A 19888-nucleotide genomic window follows, 5' to 3' on the forward strand; every position below is an offset into this window, starting at 1 on the left:
TAGAATTTTTTTTACTATTCACCTCGTTAGTTGTTGGGTTAGGATTGTTAATCTGATTATAATTTTATGATTAAATGCAAATTTAACCTTAATTATCTTGAAATAAATCAATCCCAACATATTTAAACTATCACCAAACAATTCTTATTGGTATTCTTTTGTATGAATCATATATATACAATTTAGCTATGGAGTCATATTGGTGTAATTCTCCTTTTATACGTTTAAAGAGACAACGAAAATATTTTTTTTTTAAAAAAGAGAAATTTTGTAAACAAAAATGGTTTTTAATAAAAAAACAAAATTTATAATAAACTATTTGAGTGTTGCCAGCATGGTACGGCGATCGTCACACAAACAAGAAAGTAATGGCCAATTTGCTGGTGGAGAAAGCACTAAAAGATTTGTGTGGACCCAACCAAATCCACTACGACGTGTAACGCGACCGCATGATATTAAGATTAAAACGAGTAAACGAATAATAATTAAAATGCTGAAAGCCACAAACAAACAAAAAGATCAAGACACTTGCCAAATTATTGAGAGAAGTAACAGACATATAGGAAAAAGGATAATAAAAAAAAGGATCTCATTCAGCTTTTTGAATATTCATGATGCCATTGTCAACGTATATACTCATTGCAGATTAGTTCTTCAGCCCATAAAAAAAAAAAGAAAAATAAATTATTTATTCATCTCTTTCGTTTCTTCGGGGAGATAGAGAGAAGAGAATGGGGCACGGAAGCTCAAAAGAAGATGAGAGTGTCTCGCGCACGTCTCGATTCAGGAAGAAGTTTCACCTCCATCGTGAACGACGCCGTTCTCGTGGGAATGGCTCAAACTCTGGATCTCATCATCACAATAGAGTTCTCAATGAAGAGGATTTCGCTGGAATTGCTCTCCTCACTCTGATTAGCGTAATTGCTCTCGTTTTTTATTTGGTCAGTGGATAAATGATATTTATTTATGAAGCATTTTTTTAAATATAATTTTTATTATTTTTAGGCGGAGATGAAGTTCAAGGACAAGTGGCTTGCATGTGTTTCACTTGGAGAGCAGACGTGTCGCACTGCGATTTCTGATAAGTTACGCACTTTTGCGAGGCTACAAAATAGTCATTTCTTTTGTCTTTTAGTTGATTCTTCATTTATGTTGACTTTGTTTTCATTTTTGTTTGTTATTTCTTTTTTCTGGTGCAGTACGGATAAACCTATCTGGAATTCTGTGAGTACTCTGTCTCAAATCTTAATTTGCAGTTTATGCAGTGACTTGGGTAGAATAGTTTGACTTTGTCTCATCTTTTGAAGCCAAGTGAATGCATGATTTAATTTGAATGCAAGTGTGCAGCTGTTCTTGTGGTTATTTTTTCCTATTTGGTATATAGCTATATCTATTAATTACATCTCGTTAATATTTTGGCATATAATTTTGCATGTGGTGGATATTTTCATCTACCAACAAACTTCTCCAATAAGAACTTTTAAAAATTTTAATATCATTGAGGAAAACCCTTAACTCCAATTTTTATACTGCTAATAAAATGTTTGGAAAATATGACACTTTTGTAAACTTGTTTTATTTTATTTTTTTAAGTTTTTGGTATAAGAAAGGAGTCTTTTCCCTTAAGTTATATGGTTTTGTCTAGTTTCTTATCTTGCAAATGCATGATTTTTCTCTTGCCATACTATCCTCGACATTGCTAAACACAGCACCTTTCGCAGCATTTTGGCTTTCTTTCCTTTACCAAAAGTGTACAAATTCTGCTTAAGAAAATCTTTCGTAAGATCTTAAAACAGCCTAGCAAATTTTGGCTTCCTTACAAATAGTAACTCTCATAAAAAGATTAAATATGGCAATGCATGAAAATATGAGCCGTGTCTCATCATTTTCCTACAAATTACATACAAACATGGAAAAAGACTTTATCTTGGGTGGCGTGGTAAGTAGGCTTATAAGCACTTTGGCTCCGTCTCCTTACAAGCCAGTTTTTAAAGCTGAGTTCTACCTTGTGTCTGCGTAACAATTGGTATAAAAGCACGCACCACCTTGAGTGTTGGATTGGACATGCCATGCCAAGTTGGGTGTGGCTTTGTGACTGTTGTTGTGGATAGGCTGACTTGGGGAGGGCTGCTACCTAGAAGAAGACAAGGTCTGCATAGTCACCCAGCTAGGTATGCGTGATGGGCTGCTGTGGGCGTCGGTTGTGAACCGTGGTGGAATTTTAGGATCCTATCTCCTATATTGCTAAGTTAAGGCTTGGGAATTGAGCTTATAAGCACTTGGCCTTCCTCTCCTTACAAGCCAGTTTTTAAGGATAAGTTTTACGCAATGTGTTTCTTTGCAATTAATTGGCTGTCTTATCCCTGAATAGGATCTTAAAACATTGAAGATTTGGAGAGCCTTTGGGCTTCCATCACATTGACTTGGTGTTAGATCTCATTGGAATTCTCACAACTTGCAAAATAAGAAATACCAGAATTCTTGAAACCTCAGTCCTTTAATCTTTTGTGCTAATCATGTACATGGGCTAAACAGCTACCACATCAACTCATTTGTTGCATTGTGCTTTTGGATCTCTTTTTTCAAGTTAATTTATGTTGCATTCTTGCAGATGATGGTCAAAACATTATTCTTCTTTTATTACTTTCTTTGTATAAACTGCATTTTAAATACTGCTCGAGTATCCCTATTGTATGCAGCTATACTGCCTGTACTATGTCGTTCTGAAGATGCTATACTTATTAAATTTGATTTCATGTTTTCTGGATTCTTTATGCTAAATTGAAAGTTGATTTTATCGACATGCACATGTACTGTCAAGTTGCAGGTTCTGTATCTTACTGATTGAATGAACACTATGTGAATCTAGAATTATGCTTTAACTACAGGAAAAGAAACTTCTCTTGGAAAGGAATGGGCCTCATGTTGCTAGGATATCGGTATTTGAGGTATGCAGTAACTTTAAGCTGGTTTTTGCAAAACTCTATTCATTTCATTGAATTAAATGTGTCTTTTGTTTTGGGCCACCAAGGAGGTTCAATTTAACCCCCAAGTAGCCTTTTATTCCTTTTGTTATCTTAGAAACAAAATATGATGTAATTTGAGGGAAACAAATATCCCTCTAGTTTAATTTACTGAATTATTTCTTTAAACACCATCAACAATAATTCCAGTTTATTTATCATCTAGTGGATGGGTTGTAGATAATGTCATTCTAATCTAACCAATGGTTATCCTGTTAACGTGTAAGTCACTCTTTTTGTTAACGTCCGAATGATGCTTCCCTTATGATCTGAAATACACTCCATCTGCTGCACACTATATGATGGTATTTTCAAACCATCAACAATAATTCCTCTTTATTTATTGTGTGGATGGGTTGTAGATGATGTCATTCTAATCTAATCAATGGTTATCCTGTTAACATGTAAGTCACCCTTTTTGTTAACGGCCGAGGATGCTTCTTCCCTTATGATCTGAAAATACACTCCATCTGCCGCACACTATATGATGGTATTTTCAATGTTTAAGGCAATAAATATTTTGAATCTTTCTATGATAGAAAATAAAAGAATTGTACTATTAAGAGAGAAAGCATCATAAATTTATTTAAGTGGAAACTCTGGCAGAAAGCCGACAGAGTGTGGTTTAACTTGATTTAGGTTTATCTTTTGGGTAGGTCATAAAAGTTCTCTGCTTGTTTCCATCAAGGATTGAACACAGTTTTGCATACATAGGCAAAGGATGAAATCTGTGAACTGTGAAGTGCGAATTGAGAAGAAGGGTAAAATTATCACGTGACATGTCTTTTAATGTTATGATTCTGGCTACTACTTGGAATCCCATGTTGTAGCTTTTCTATTTCCTGTCAATCAAGACTGTGATGCAATTTGGTTCTTATGCTATCACTATTCCTTGGTGAGCCAATTAGGACCCAAGGTCTTATTCCTAGAACAGCTTGTAGCAATAAATGTTCTTGGCCTTAATGGTGGACTTGTACTTGCAGTTTGTGACTTGGTGTGGACTTTGTGGTGTTCGAGTATTGGGAGGACTAGGGTTTGGTTTTGATTGAGATTTGAAGGTTAAGGTGGCAGAATTAGACCAAAGAGGTGCTGGAATTTTCTGATGCTCTAAAAGTATATGTTGCAAGGGCTGTTATTGATGTGTTAGTGATTTAGGAGTTAGGACTGCAAGAGAATCCGGAGATCAGGTGAGGGGATAGAAATATGATAGGAATGGATAGAGGAAAAAAGATTTGAAGTTTAGGCAGAAGAATTGAAGGGAGAATATATAATTTCCTCCCAATTAGATTATGACATATTTAAAGATAAGAGAATGGTGGTAATTTTGGCTGCTGACTTTGATAGGGAGAAGTTTTAAAGATATGGATAGGAGGTTCACTAAGTCAACTGATTAAGGCTAAAACTTGGCAGGAATTGAAAACAAAGGTTGATGGAAATTTTGCCAACGTTTAGTTGGTTTGGTGGAAATGTTGGGGAAATAATGTGTTTGATTGATTGGTTCTTTTATTTTTGTTTTTAAACTTAAAATAAATCTTTTTGTCCATTTGTATTGATATATGTACTTGCTATATATATACACAATGTTCTTATGCAGTTCAATGGAGTTGGTTTTCCCTTTTCCTTGGTTTGTCCTGTCCACATCATTTTAAGTACAGGCGTCAGCTCTAGATAATTATATTTATGCATATGCTTCAAATTATTATTTTCTCTTTTTGGCCTTCCATACTGAAGTTCTTATGCAGTTCAGTTGAGTTGGTTTTCCCTTTTCCTTGGTTTGTCGTGTCCACATCATTTTAAGTACAGGCGTCAGCTCTAGATAATTATATTTATGCATATGCTTCAAATTATTATTTTCTCTTTTTGGCCTTCCATACTGAAGTTGAATGATTATTTTGATCTCTGTGAAATAATTTCTACATTAAATTTTCTATATTCTGCAGACTAATAGATTGTCGAAAAGCAATCTTGAAGGATATTGTGAAGTTGATCTCCTTGAATTTCTAACAAAGGTGAGAGATTTTATTATTGAATTCTTAGAAACTTCTTAGTAGTAATTTGGTGCATAAACCTGGGAATTTCCATAGAACTACAAATGAAAGTCGCACAATTGCGTGCAATTGCATGTGTGCACGTTACATAGAGATATGATAATGAATGTCTCCATCCTTTTGCTGTGAATATGATGTTGGTGATAACGGCTTTGAACAATTGGATTGTAAGTTTTTGGTGGAATAGGTGCACTGCATGAGTGCATGGAATGTTGTTTTGGCTGTTTAAGCTGCATTTGGCACGCAAGGCAAACTGGACTGAGACTGGAATAGATTCTATGTAATATGGTCCTTGTTCCATGCAGTGTTTGATTGAATTGTATGCATTATTTTCCCAATTTTATTATAAATATTGATTGACTATTATTAAATCAAAAATAATAATAATAAAAAAGCACTGTACTTTATTGGCCCTTGAAATTAAATTTCTTTAGTTACTGATCTGTATACAAGAAGAAACAACAACAATTCAAAGGCCATCTGAAGAAGCTTTTATCATTTGTTAGTGGACTAGTGAACTGTTTCTGGAAATGCTCAATCAATTCATCCTCTCAACCTTCAGATTGCATATGCAATTGTTGTTGACATTTTTTTTTTTTCATATCTTTAGGATTATCTGTTTGTAATTTTAATTACTTATGTATAAAATATGTTGTCCTTAGTATTGAATTATACTAACAAAAACCTAAAGCAAACAAAAAAAGGGGAAACAAATATATATCAAAAGATTTCATAAGTTTGTTTTAAATTGGTCATGAACAAGAGAATTTGATTTTATTTGTTTAAAGTTTAGTTACTGCATGCTTCTGTGTTATTATCATCTGCTTAGGGATGCCCACATGATAGTACCATTGGTAGCGTTGGACTACTATTACGGGATTAATTTTTCGTGTAGTCGGAACTAATGGAAGGCATCAAATATGAAATTAAGACGATAGTCTTATGAGTTGGTCCTATCTTAGGATTATAATGTAACCTTGAGGAATTGCTTAATTTTAAAACATTTGATGGGATTGACATGATTTATGAAAATATAAAGATTTTTGAGGACCAAGTCTTCTTGGTCCGTTGCCGTTACCCACAGGCCCTAGCTGTGCCGCTCCTCAAAAATCCAAGCACAAATCGTAGCCACCACCACCACAAACCTTTGCTGCCGCAGCCACGACACCAAACCCTAGCAGTCACCGCATAAAACCCTAGCAAAGGCTGGACTGCTAGCCCTTGAATATGGGATTAATTTTTGGTGTAGTCATTTCTAATTGAAGGCATCAAACATGATATTATGAGTTTATGACAACAGTGTTGTGAATTAGTCCTATCTTAGGATTATAAACTAGCTTTGCGGAACTGCTTAATTATAGAACTGTAATGAGATTGCGCATGATATTTTGAGGACTTAGTCTTCTTGGTTGTCAAAAGTATTTTAATTCTTTGAACCTGTGATTAACATTTCATAGTGATGTTCTTTCTTTCTTTCTCTTTCTTTCCGTTGCAACTATTGTGTACATACTGTGTATAATATTTTCCTCCCTTTTCTTTCTTGTTATTATCTTTGAAACATTATCTTTTGAAAGAATGACACTCATCCCTTGTAGAGTTTTTTTCACAACTTGGGTCCCTTCGAAATTTTTAATTTCCATTTTGTCCCTTGCATTAAAATATGAAAGGAAAAGTACAATATTAAATGGTAAGTTTGACCTTTTATATTAGATTTTAATTTGTACAAATCAAATTTTGATCTAACATCAATTTGTATGCTAAAATACACATTTAGCCTTCAATAGTGTTCTTTTTTCATTTACATTTTAATGCTGCGGACGAAGTGAAAATATAAAAAATTAATTGGGGACCAAGTGGTAAAACTATTGTTTTCCTTTTTTTTTTTTAAGAGATGAAATATGTCACGCTTCCTTATTTTGTTTTATAAAATAAAACATATTACTTTTTACATTTTTCGTAATCACTGAATATTGAGCTGTTTGTAAGTTGATCTTAGCTCTTTGATTAGAGTTTGATTCAAATTTGAGGACTTATGTGACTTTGGGTAGCTAATTTGCCAGTTAAAATATTTATATTTTTTTCTCTTTCTTCTTTTTTTAATTTATTTCATGTTTATATAATATTGTGTTGCAGGATTCAGACACTGACTTTGAGGTATTTGACCTTTTAGATCCATCATCATCTAACAAAATTGTTGGCAAGATTTCTCTATCATGTTCTGTTGAGGTAAGTATATTATTATTCAATTGATTGAGCCCAGCTGGATTAATGAATCTTAACATTCTTTTGAAATCATTGGTAGGATCCAATTGAAACAGAGAAAAGTTTTGCAAGACGCATATTATCAATTGTGGTATGTTTTAAATGTTCATTCATCTTCTTTTCTAATTCTCACGCCAACTAATTCTCTTGCTATTTGTGTGTTTTTTGGATAGTAATTTAATTATGTTCTTGGGGCGGTCATAGAATAGTTTCTTTGAAGCACAAGTTTGGGTTTAACTAAAACCAAGAACTTGATTTTAGTTGTTTGGAATTAGTTAGACGATAATAATTAATTACGAGCTTATGTATAATTGCGGGTGTCTAGTCCCAAAATTTTCACACTTACCAAACTTTTGTAATGGGAGAACTTATACCCCGTTTGGGAGTGTGGTGAGGTAGCCCAGCTACTAAGGTGTTTGGTAACACTTGTAGTTGAGCTTTGACAACGTAGCAAATTTTTTTTTCCAACTTATACTCTACAGCTGTGACTTTTATTCCACAGCTGCTGCAGCTTAAAAGGTACTGCACTTCACTTCCAAACACACCCTTAATGGGGCTGGATTATTTTGTCAAATTTTGGTTCAATCTTTGTTTTGGTACATGCAAAACTATAGCTTATCCTGGCTTTATCCAATTTAGCAAGGTAAACTAAAGCCTTTGGGATAATATAGAATGATTTTTTTATTGAAAAAAAAAAATCTTATGTTTTGTTTCATATATTAAAATTTAGTATATTATGATCTTAATTTATATTTAAATATCTAGTCAGTTTTATTATGTTATGTTATTTAACTAATAATGTGAAGAATAAGTTTACAATAGAGGAATCCCTTTCTTTAATAAAATAAGGGACAAAACTAAAAGACGAAAAAAAATTTCAATACACAACAGGACAAATACGCTGCATTGATTTGTGTTTTTTAATCTTTTAGCTTGTCCCTTACTTTATTAAAGGGATTCCCTTCTTTTAAAATTACTCATAATGTGATAGTTTATAATATTTATATTTATTACCTTTGTTTAAATAAAGGTTGGGGGTGAGCAAGGCCAAATATAATTTTAACCCTTACCTGGCCTAAAAGTTGAACTCGGGTGGCTAGCCAAATAATAAATTTAGTATAAATATTTTATAGATGGGTTAATGCTATTCTAATGTAAAATTTTGCAAAATATTCTCATCCATTGATCTTGTTAAATCCAACAGTTGAAAATAGAAACAATAAATGCTATTTTTTTTACTTTGAAAATTTATATTGCACAAGATCAATGGATGAGAATTTTTTAAAAAGTTTTTGAGTAAAAATTTAAGTTGGAATAGCTTGATCCAGATAAATATTATATTATGAAATTGAAATTTAATTATTGAGTTAGTGCCTTTATGTTATTTTACATAGATAATAACATATACAGTATATTTGACTGTTCACCCAAATAAATTGACATTCGTTACTCTAATATCATCCATTAGTTTTTTCCATTACATTTAACCGTCAACCACTTTGACCATATAAATACTTAGTCATACCCTTAGTTTATATGATTAAAGGACCAAAATACCCATTTTAACTTAAAATGTCCATCGACATACTTTAATTTCCATTTTTTATTCTTTAATTTTACCTCTCTTCCGTTCCCTCTCTCTCATTTTTCCCCATTTTCCTTCATCTTCTTAGTTGCCCAACACCTATGAAAACAAGGTTGGTCATATTCAAGGTGATTTCAGTGAGTTCTGTGATTCTTAGTCCCAGTCTGTATTTGGCTCTCAAAGCATGTGCAGTAGTGGAGTGCTACTCTGTTTAACAACTAAGATAATGAAGAAACGTAGGAAAAATTTGAGAGGGGAAAGGAAGAGAGAGAAAATAAAAGGTTAAAAATGGAAATTGAAGTTATTGTGATGGATATTTCAGTCATCTCGCAACTAACGGTGTAATTGTATTTTCATATGGTAGTGGTAAACAGTTAAGTTTAATGGAAAATTTAACAGATGGGGGGTGAAGTAATGCCTTTTTGAAATACTGAGGTTGAGTAGCAAATGTCTTTTTTTTTTTGGATATGTAGTCAAATTTACCCTAATAAAAATAAGTTGATAATAAAAATTCAATTTAACAATAACAGTTTTTTCATTTAAAAACCATATTGAAATCATGTTTACTATTTGTTTAAAAAGCATTTTGCTTTCCTTTGTATATATAATTTCCATGAATAATGGTTATACAATAAGTTCCAAGTTTCTTACATGCCATCCCATTGCTTAGGCTTTAATTGAGGACTTAATACTGCTAACCAATGTATTTGTTTGGAAGAATTGAGACTCTTTACTGTTTTTCTATTACTGGAGTATAGCTTAATGTTAATAGCGTCCTGGCTTTTTCCTTTTCAAATAAAATTTCCGAATTTTATTCATACGTACTTTAAATTCCAGTAAGGACCTAATTCTGAATGCGAATATCTATATTGTTCATTTGGAGATTTTATTTTTAATACTAATTTCTGGATAGTATTCGTGATTATTGTTTTATTCACCTTCTTGCCTTCTGTGATATAGTCAACCTTTTAAGTTTTTGGGAACCTTCATAGGATTACAATCAGGATGGACAGCTTTCGTTCAAAGAGTTTTCTGACTTAATTAGTGCTTTTGGCAATCAAGTGGCTGCTAATAAGGTTTGAACTTTGCTTTACTATTTGTTTTATTTGACAGTGCAACCACCTTTTTGGTATGATCTGTTTGAATAGTTACAAATGTATTTTGTCAAATATTTGCTTAGTCTACCATCTGATTTTCTACTAAAGTGTTTGGATAGTGGGATTCAACTTTCACGATATTGTTAGGTTTCCAAAATACTCCCAAACCAAACCTGTTTGTACATCACACATGGAAATTTGAATTATATGTGTTGGATTTTGTCTACTTCCTATTTTTGAAACATGCTTCTTCCGTATGGTGGATCTTGATTGTGTAAGATCCTGTTCTTGTTCTAATTTTGCATTCAAAAATGCTTTTCTTAGAAAGAGGAACTTTTCAAAGCCGCCGACAAAAATGGAGATGGGGTTGTGAGCGTTGATGAGTTAGCTGCCCTTCTTGCTCTTCAACAAGAAAAGTAATGATTCTATAATTGCATCAGCATCAATTTGAGTTAACATACTATCTTTTCTTAGTCAAAATAAACAATGCCACCCATGTAAATGTCCTTGTGGAATATGACTTTTAATATCCTATGTGGAACCTGCGAAGAGAAATATGTTTTGATAAATGTCCTATGTTTGAACATTTAACATATATTTTTATATATTCTTAATATCATCTTGTCTTTTTGTGATAAATTATATGCTAAGTCTTCAATGAGGTGAACCTAATGATTGTTTCAATGCCTAATTGTGTATAGCTGAGCACTTCACAGGCTAAAGTTTATCACCTGTATTCTCCATCATCACTGTGCTTTATTAACACTGATTGCTTCTAACTTTCTGCTAATGATTCCTTCTGATCTGAGTCTCTGTACTCCACGTGACGTTTGTGAAACCAAAGCAGCTGTTTGTGTCCTGGTCCAAGCATGACAAGCTTAACATCTCATACTTCAATCTCCAGTGGGATGTCGGTTCTCTCTGTCTCGCTGGAGCTGTTTCAACTGATGCCAGGAACTATATAAAAAATCTGTTTGGAGGTTTCTTTCAGCAATAAATGGAATTAAGGATATTGTATTTTTTTAAAAGAATGAGCTTCATGATCATAACTGAAGTTACTTAGTTTTTATTCATTTGTTAACTTCTGGTGTTCCTCTTTGTTGACTAACCATGACCCCTTACTTTACTGGGATTCAAACAGAGACAACATATGATTATAAACACACATTGACTTTGTGTTATAATTTAACTATTAGTGTTAGTGGTTTCAGGAACATGAACTATTGGTCAACCTGGCGTAGATATCATGTCAAGTAATTATTAATTCCCAGAGCTTAAGGTGATAGGAAAATGCCCAACAATAATTTTACACAGTTAAAGCTATTTTATGGTTCTTCACAACAGGGTTTTGTATTCTTCTTCTGCTTGTAATTTGTTTTTGCTACTCATAATAAAATTCTTTTCTTCTTGACCCTATGCTATCAATCAATATTCTTAATATTCTGTGTTTGATATTCATGTATTTCAGGGAACCCCTCATGAATTGCTGTCCTGTTTGTGGTGAGACTCTTGAAGTTGCTGACATGGTGAATACTATGATTCATTTGACTCTGTGTTTTGACGAGGGAACTGGAAACCAGGTTATGACTGGAGGATTCTTGACTGATAAACAAGCTTCAAATGTGTGAGAACACTTCTACTGTTGCATGAACACTATCTCTTGAACTTTTTTCTACTTTTTCAGTGTGGCTGTTGTATTTTTATGTAATTTTAAATTGCTAAATTCAACTTACATTTTGCTAGCTGGATGTTTAAACTAAGTGAATGGGGCCATTTTTCATCTTATGATGTTGGCTTAAACTCTGGTTCAAGAGCTCATATTCTGGTATGTTTCCTTTGTTGTATTTTTTAATCAATTTCTTTTTTTTAGCTTTATTTATTTCTTTTTCCAACTTATTTGTTGGGGGATTCTGTACATTGTTCATGTCATTGGATGCAATGCTTTGTCGTTTGAACTTGGATTTCATTCACAACATGGTCTCAGTTGATAGCTTATTTATTTAGGTTTTTGATCGGAGGACAAAAAGGCTGGTGGAAGAATTGATTGATGTTAAGATTGTTATGTCAATGAGAGCAATTTACCAATCAAAAATAGGGCTTGGCCTCATGGACATAGGTATGTGGTACTATCTGTTACATGCTATGATTTTTGTCATATGTATTTCCCCACTCTGAAGATCTTGTGGTTTAATTTTCAAGAGATAGTGTCCAGGTTAAACTAAGTGTGGGGACTGGTAAGGATATTCAGTTTTGGGAGGATAAATAGTTCGGAGATTTTTCTTTGTGAGCGTTTCCCTCGCCTCTATAGGTCTGTCCCACAAGAAATCCTCCTATAAATTTTTTGTACATCTTCTTCCTCTTTGTTGAATTGGCATTGGAATTTCAACTTCAACAGAAAGATTCAGGATTATGCTTCTCTCTTGATGTTGTTAAACAATGTCGATATCGATGAAATGAAAGAAGACAGAGGATTGTGGACTTTGGAGACATCAGACATTATTTCTGCAAAACTTATCTTGACTGACTGATTAATAATGTCTCCTAGGCTGATTTCTTACCCTCCAAATTGATCTGGAAGGCTAGTATTCCTCCTAAAATTCAAGTCTTTTTGTGTGCCTTGGCTCAAGGAAAATTAAATTCTGGGGAAGTGATTCAAAGAAAGTTCCCTAATATGTGTCTATCTCCATCTTGGTGTGTGATGTGCAAAGCAAATGCAGAACAAGCTAACCTGAATTGTCACCTCCTTGTTGAAAGCTCAGTTGGTGGCTAGAGCGTACAATCAATCTTATGGAGTTGACTATCTCGATATTTTTCTCTAGTGGCTTGAATAAATTGTATTCAATTTCTTATACCATAGGTAGTCCACGATTGGCTTTTATTTCAACTTGATACAAAAAAATGCCTTCTTTAATGCTATTTGGTGGAAGAGGTGTGGGGCAATCCTTAGGCTTTGTTGCTCAGGCAGGTTTGATGTACAGGGCCTCAAGCGGGGCAGAATAACTAGTGGCTCCCTTTCAGGCTAATTGCCACCTTCCTTCCTTTTCCCCCTAATACCCAATTATCCCCTACTGTCGTAGTTGTAATGGTAAGGGTTAATGGAGTATAATAAAAATATGAGGAAGTGGTAATTAGCCCAAAAAGTATCCCTCAAACCATCATGGAGGGTCTGCTTTAAGAAACTAAGCAGACTTATACTGTCTTTTGGACTTGGAATACGTCAGTTTGATCATTTTGTCTTTCTGAAACATATTCCTGTGGTAATGGTTGTCTTGTAGTTTACATTCGTAGTATCATTGTACATCATAACACTGATTTGTTGGTATTGAAGATGTAAAAAGCCAATTTCCCATGGACGTCTTCTTCCCCTTTGCTCTTTCTCTCCCCCCTCTCTCCACCCCCCTGTCCCCCAATGCCAACCCACAAAAACTACTCAAATGAGTATTTGTGAATTTTTTGTAGTAGGTACCATTTACCTTTGTTCTTGGATCATGGCCAATATCATGCATGGTCTTGCATTATTTTTTATTTCTTTGGTTTTTTTATGGGCCATGTGGATGCAGGGACAAAGGAACTGTTGAAGAGCATCTCTGAAAAGCAAGGAAGGAAAATGAATTCAGTTGAATCATCTAAAGAAATCCCAAAGTTTGTAAACTTCTTTAAGGTATGAAGTGTTCTTTTAGAACACTGTGTAACTTTGCTTTCGTAATTATGGCTTTCATAATTGTCTTGCTTGGAGTGTTCTCCATTATGGTAATTGAGTTTTGCATAAGTTTCTAAAGTATGGGGCCATTCTTGGTACAGTTTCGACTAGTTTTTCCTTCTCTTGCATAAAGCTGCAGATGTACTCAAGCAGTCTGGTTCTGAAAATATTTGTCAAGCTAAGTTGATAATATATGGATCTGATTTGATTTCAAAGATTTCAGATGCTTAGCCCTTTTTGGGCCCTTTTTGGTATCTGTTTCTTTTAAATAAACACAGTGGTCTTTGTATTATACATTTTCTTTTAAAATATACAATAGCTAGGTTTTACTCTAATTTATTGTTGCAGATTTGTACTCTGTTTATGTATTGCCAAAAAAAGGAAAAAAAAAAAAAAGAGATTTTTAATTGAACTATTCGAGGGTTCATTTGAACTCTTTCTTATTTCAAAAATGTTGTAAAGATAAGTCTGATGTTTTAAATCTATCATTTGAACTTAACAATGCAATATTTGATGAATTCTTTAAAAGAATTTTCTTGTGCCAGGTAATGGTTGCTCGCTAGTCTGTATCTCTATTTGTTAACCGTATGAATCAGGTTTAATCACAAACATCCCATGTAACTTATATTTCTTTTTCAAATTTTTTCACTTTTTTATGTTTTTTGGGCCATAATGAGGAAAAAAGAATTTGTGGTTAAGAACTGTTTTTTGGAAAGATGTCAACTTAAGTGCCATTCAATTTTAAATTGTAAGAATGCAAGTTACTGTAGTTGAATTATTCTCCACCTTTTCCTTAGAAGATCGTATTCTTCCTTCTGTTGCTTCTGCCTTGATGTTTGTTGTACTCATTGTAGTTTTTAGAAAGTTTCTGAAACTTTAAACAAGTAGAACTTACAACATAGATAATGAATTTAAGTTGTCAACACTTGTATGCAATCATTTTCCCAATACTGGGTAAGTGTATCTGTGAAGAAGAATTGAGAAAATTTACTTCACTGAGGAAGATTAAAATTGTTGATAAATGAAGTGCTTGTTCTTTTTTCATATATTGATGAGAAACATATGGAATAAAAATATAGAGCTGAATCCCCGAATAAAAAAGGGAAAATAAGGTAAAAAATCTCTTCCACCAATTCGGAAAATTCGAAGAAACGAACTTGTTTACTATTTTGTTCCGTCTAAAATTAAAATATTAATGTACTTAATGTGTATAATAGTCCCTATTTCAACAATTGCCTAGGTCAATATGATATAAATAGAAAGAATGAAGACAAGCAGATTATTACTTGAACAACTAGGTCATCTCTTCATGTATTTAGGTCTCGGATATTTTGGCATCATAAATTCTGGGCCTTCTTAGATCATCCTTCTTGTATCATAGCTTGTGCATGCTGCAAGTTTCTTCAAAAATACTTTCTTCTTTATAAAAGGATGTGGAGGATTTAGAAATTTGAAGATATTTCAGAGTTAGTGGAGTTTACAATATTTCAGTTAAAAGCTTTAAATATATAAGTAATATCCTCCCATCATTTACAGAATAATTTTATTATTCTACTTTATTTTAAGATAATGTAAATGTGTAGTATTTTTGTAAGTACTTGTGTGCATGATTGCTGAACCACATGATGAATTCTTCAATCCCAGTTCAGTTTAAGGTGGCCTTTAATTTTACACAAGTTAAGTTAATCACTGTCACTGTTGGAAAATATGGTTGATTGTCTTCTTGTTTATGAATAACAGTTGTGTAGATCAAACATACTCTGCAGTAACTAGGGAGTTCCGGTCCGGGATGGCGAAATCCTCCACGGATTTGGGGCCCCATGGAGCCCCACCCCAAATGGAGAAAATTTTTAATAATTTTTGGGGAATGGGGTGGGGAGTGGGGAAAAAGTAATCCCCAAATTGTTACGGGGTGGGGTTTGGTATTGCACTCCCCACCCCACCCCCACCCCAATCCCCATTATATATAAATATGTTTTTAATTCTTATTTAATAATTTTTATTTTATCAACTATAATGTCAATTAATAATTTTTTTATTTTTTATGTAATATAAACATGATATGAGTAAAAGAAAACCTACTTTAAAATATTATTATATTTTTTAACTTTAAAATATTATTATATTTTCTTGTATCTTTTAAGGTGCTGCTCTCTTTAAATATTTTTCACTTTTAATATCATTTTAAGATATTGTTTCAAACTTTTAGAGATTTAAAAAAAAAATTAAATACTTTATAATATGGTGATGATTTTATTTTAAGTCTCTAATTTTTAATTTACCGAAATCAAATTTTTATATCTACTATAAAATAAGTAAATGGGGAATGGGGTGGGGATGGAGGAATCATTCCCGATCCCCAACCCACTAAATTTATTGGGGAATGGGGTGGGGAATGGGGTAGGCATCCCCACCCCCACCCCGCCGCATTGCCATTCCTAGTTCCGGAAAAAGAATTCTTAACTGGGATGGGATTTTTGGTTTATTTGTATGCTATGTTTTGCATTTTTCCTTTTGCAATTGTTTTTTTTTTAGGCCGTTTGGCAGTTGTCTTTTTTCCTTGATTTGCAGCGGGTTTTGGGTCTTTGCTTTTTGTAATTAGTCATGGATATTTGATGCAAAAATGGATGTAGTTGTTTAGATGTTGCCAGCCACTATGGACCGCCAGTGCTCTGCAGTTGTTTTCTCTTTCAAGACATTACTCTTTTTTCTTTTTCCCCCCCAATCTTGTTAAAAAATAATGTTTATAGCTTGATTATATTGTTGTCTTCCTCCCATAAACGTTTACCCATCCTTGAATTGTATATGGATTATTATAAGACCCGATCAATAAAATACATGCAATGTCTCTTGAATTCCTTAAATATGAAATGTTGGATAATTACTATTGTTGTTGGTTTTTATTTTTTATTTTTTAATTTTTTGGTTTTTCCTTTTTTAACCTCTGTGATGCCTTTATTTCTGAAGTATGAGAACTTATACACACTTTCTGTGTATGTGTAATATAATTTGTTGTTGTAGGATCAAATCAACTTGGCTGATGTCAAGTACCCTTTGGAACATTTTAAGGTATGTTAGGAATTCCTAATAGATCTGTTCAATTTTATGAATGCACAAATTTATTTCCCCTAGTATTGTTTGTTTCCCGCCACGTTGATTTCTATTCTGGAATCATTTCACACTGTTTAATTTTGGAAGCACATACTGTTATGGCAAGAGTCTATAATAGCGGTATCTCATGAATATTAGATTATGTTTATCCATAAGGTTTGTATTTATGGGTGGTTCAGGTCTACCAATTCTTTTGATAGATTGCTCATTTATCAATTTTTTGCAAAACTGCAGTTTTATTTGAACATGTGACTTCACAAATTCCGCAATCAATATTTCCCTGTCCTTGTTGACTCTTCAACTGCCTGTAATTATTGGGAATGTTGAAATAAAGAATTTTTTTTTTTTTTGAGTTTTGCTTCTGAACGTGCATTTAGAAGAGCAGCCGAAACCTAAATTTAAGGCATTTTGAGTTAGTTTGCCCTCCTCCATAATGTTGTAGCTCTTTAATTGGAGGGCACACGCTTTTCCATGGATTTTGCACTTCTCATCAGCTTACCCCTATGGGTGCACACGAACTAAAACTTTCTGAGTTATTCATGCTTGGCTTGCTGCAAAAGTGCGGTTCAGCTTGTTTTACTTACACACTGAACTGTAATCCGGTTTATCCTGAGCCTATGTAATTAATTGAGCTTTAAGTCAGTACAATTTGGCACTGCTTTAGGAAAGCTCAATAGTTCTATTACCCTGCATACATACTTTGTAGATATTAGAAAACATTTTTGTATTTTGGTGTTAAATTATTGTATTCAAACTCTCACGAAGGTTCGACATCTTATTGACCATCTCAATTGGCCCTATGTTTTCTCTAATCTTTTCCAACCTTGAGAGTCAAAAAGTATAGACCAATCTTCAATTACTCAAATATGGAAAATAAGAAGTTGGAAAATGTTATTTCATGTTTGATAGAATTTTAGTTTATGCACTTAAGTTTCATTAGAAATACCATTATTCTGTTTCTTATAAAAAATGTGTAAAATGAATAATTATGAAAAGAACCGCCCATGTCTCTGGATAAATCCTTGGCTGTGATTGATGAAAATTGCAATTAGTCTAGAAACTAAATCTTGTCCGTTGTATTTAGATGACTTATATAATGGTCATGACAGCATAAATTTTGGACTGGCTCTGGATGCAGACATTTAATGAATTCTTCATTAGAGAGTTAAAACCGGGTGCAAGACCAATTGATTGCATGGAACGTGAAGAGGTTGCTGTATGTGCAGCTGATAGTCGTCTGATGGCTTTTAAATCGGTTGAAGACAGCCTTAGATTTTGGATCAAGGTACATAGGCACTTAGATGTGTTTCTAAGAAGGCTTAGAATTTTTTAAACATTATACAATGAGTACTATTAACAAAAATACAAGACATACAAACTCTTGTACAGATTGACATGGCATGTTATATGATTGCCACATGTCCCAAACCTTGAAAACGTGGGAAATGTGGTAATGATTTTATCATTACCACATCAATTTGTACAAACAGAGTTTATAAAAGAATTGTTAGGTGTAGCATTACTCTGCTTTATATATATTCACTTTATTTCTTATGTTGTTAATTGGTTGATCTGAGATAATTCAAGAAAATATATGTACTGGATGAGAATTTTTTTTTTTAATTTCTATAATTATCTTAACATAAATTATGCAAAACAGAAACTATTTTTCATAAACTATTCTATCATAAATGCACATTAACCTTAAATTTCTAATATAGTCATTATGCACACACTTGCAAAACACAAAACATTTCAAAGAATATGGTTTATCAACTGCCTAACTAGTTTTCCTTATTGCTGATTACTCTTTTAGCATACTTAAACAGTGATTATCTGAAATGTCACAACAGTACCAAATTTGCGCGAGTCATCTTTAGGTTCAAACTTTAATGCGAAATAATCTGGATTCTATTCTGGCTTTATTATTTTGAATATTATAAGGTTGTTATTCTAAAATAATGAACTTAACGATTACCATGTAACTTAATTGTAAAAAGTTACTCTCCCTAGAATCGGATCACAACTTATCTAGTATGTGGATTTACCTTTTCAACTTTCCAATCACTTTTTTGAACTCCAAATTCCAAAGTTGTAATAATAATATATTTTTGCGATCTTTTTTCCTTTGTAGGGTCAAAAGTTTTCAATTCAAGGTCTTTTGGGAAATGACATATGTTCCAATTCTTTTTTAAATGGAACTATGGTGATTTTTCGGTTGGCGCCACAGGTATTTTTGATAAGCTCCCTTGCAGTAGTTTGCAATACAAAGTAACTATTTGGGTTAAAATTTTCATGATATTTTTCTAGGATTATCATCGTTTTCATCTTCCGGTGTCGGGAATCATTGAGCAATTTGTGGATATTCCTGGATGCCTATACACTGTACGTGAGGAAATTCAATTTACAGGGATCATGATAGCTTGTCTATAATCTTCTTTTCCTTTTTCATTTTCCCCTGATTTCTACCTGATACCTTATTGCTTAGGTTAATCCCATTGCTGTTAATAGCAAATATTGCAATGTTTTTACGGAGAACAAGCGTGTTGTATCAATTATTTCGACTGCACATTTCGGAAAGGTCTGTCATTACTCTCGCTCTCACTCTCACTCTCGTTTTGGATTATTATTATGCTGATTTGATATTTCATTCATTCACCTTTTTCTGTCTTTTTTTTTTTTTTTTCAAATTTGATACCAATGCTAGTCCCTAGAATCAATAAGGATTTCATAGACTCTTTGGTATGTCCATGATGAAGGCTTTGGTTAATGACATTTTTGTACGAGTAATACTGGGGATCCCAATAATTGAGTTCCCACAGATGTGGCATTCAATTAATAGATGGCAGAACATTAATTTTACCAATTATGAAATTCATTATCCAATAAATGAATGACACAACAATTGGGACTCAACTGTTGGGATCCATAATATTATTGTTATTGTACCAGTATCTTTTTACGTCTTTTAACTTGAGCTCATTTTCCATGTGTGAGAGTCTCCTGGCAAAAGATTAACGTACCAAATTATTGTTAATTTTTGGCATTTCTCATATTTCAAA

At 33.1% G+C, this 19888-nt stretch overlaps 1 protein-coding gene across 3 annotated transcripts in view; it reads left to right on the top strand.

Annotated features, from left to right (window-relative positions):
* The first annotated feature begins 508 nt into the window (after nt 1-508).
* LOC102627056 (phosphatidylserine decarboxylase proenzyme 2-like) overlaps nt 509-19888 on the top strand; it is a 30783-nt gene continuing 11403 nt past the window's right edge. For 2 of the 3 annotated variants that reach the window (XM_052440413.1, XM_052440414.1), the window contains exons 1-18: nt 509-917; nt 1006-1085; nt 1200-1224; nt 2889-2948; nt 4964-5032; nt 7205-7297; nt 7374-7424; nt 9911-9994; nt 10340-10431; nt 11484-11639; nt 11759-11840; nt 12020-12131; nt 13576-13676; nt 16737-16784; nt 17965-18111; nt 18961-19056; nt 19137-19211; nt 19315-19407. In XM_052440413.1, coding sequence (XP_052296373.1) covers nt 732-917; nt 1006-1085; nt 1200-1224; nt 2889-2948; nt 4964-5032; nt 7205-7297; nt 7374-7424; nt 9911-9994; nt 10340-10431; nt 11484-11639; nt 11759-11840; nt 12020-12131; nt 13576-13676; nt 16737-16784; nt 17965-18111; nt 18961-19056; nt 19137-19211; nt 19315-19407 — 1650 coding nt within the window. In that variant the 5' untranslated portion in view covers nt 509-731. The remainder of the gene's footprint in view (nt 918-1005; nt 1086-1199; nt 1225-2888; nt 2949-4963; nt 5033-7204; nt 7298-7373; nt 7425-9910; nt 9995-10339; nt 10432-11483; nt 11640-11758; nt 11841-12019; nt 12132-13575; nt 13677-16736; nt 16785-17964; nt 18112-18960; nt 19057-19136; nt 19212-19314; nt 19408-19888) is intronic. The other variant, XM_006494003.4, reaches the window with a different exon arrangement.

This window comes from Citrus sinensis, chromosome 5 (assembly GCF_022201045.2).
Source record: "Citrus sinensis cultivar Valencia sweet orange chromosome 5, DVS_A1.0, whole genome shotgun sequence".
NCBI classification, from domain to species: Eukaryota; Viridiplantae; Streptophyta; class Magnoliopsida; order Sapindales; family Rutaceae; genus Citrus; species Citrus sinensis.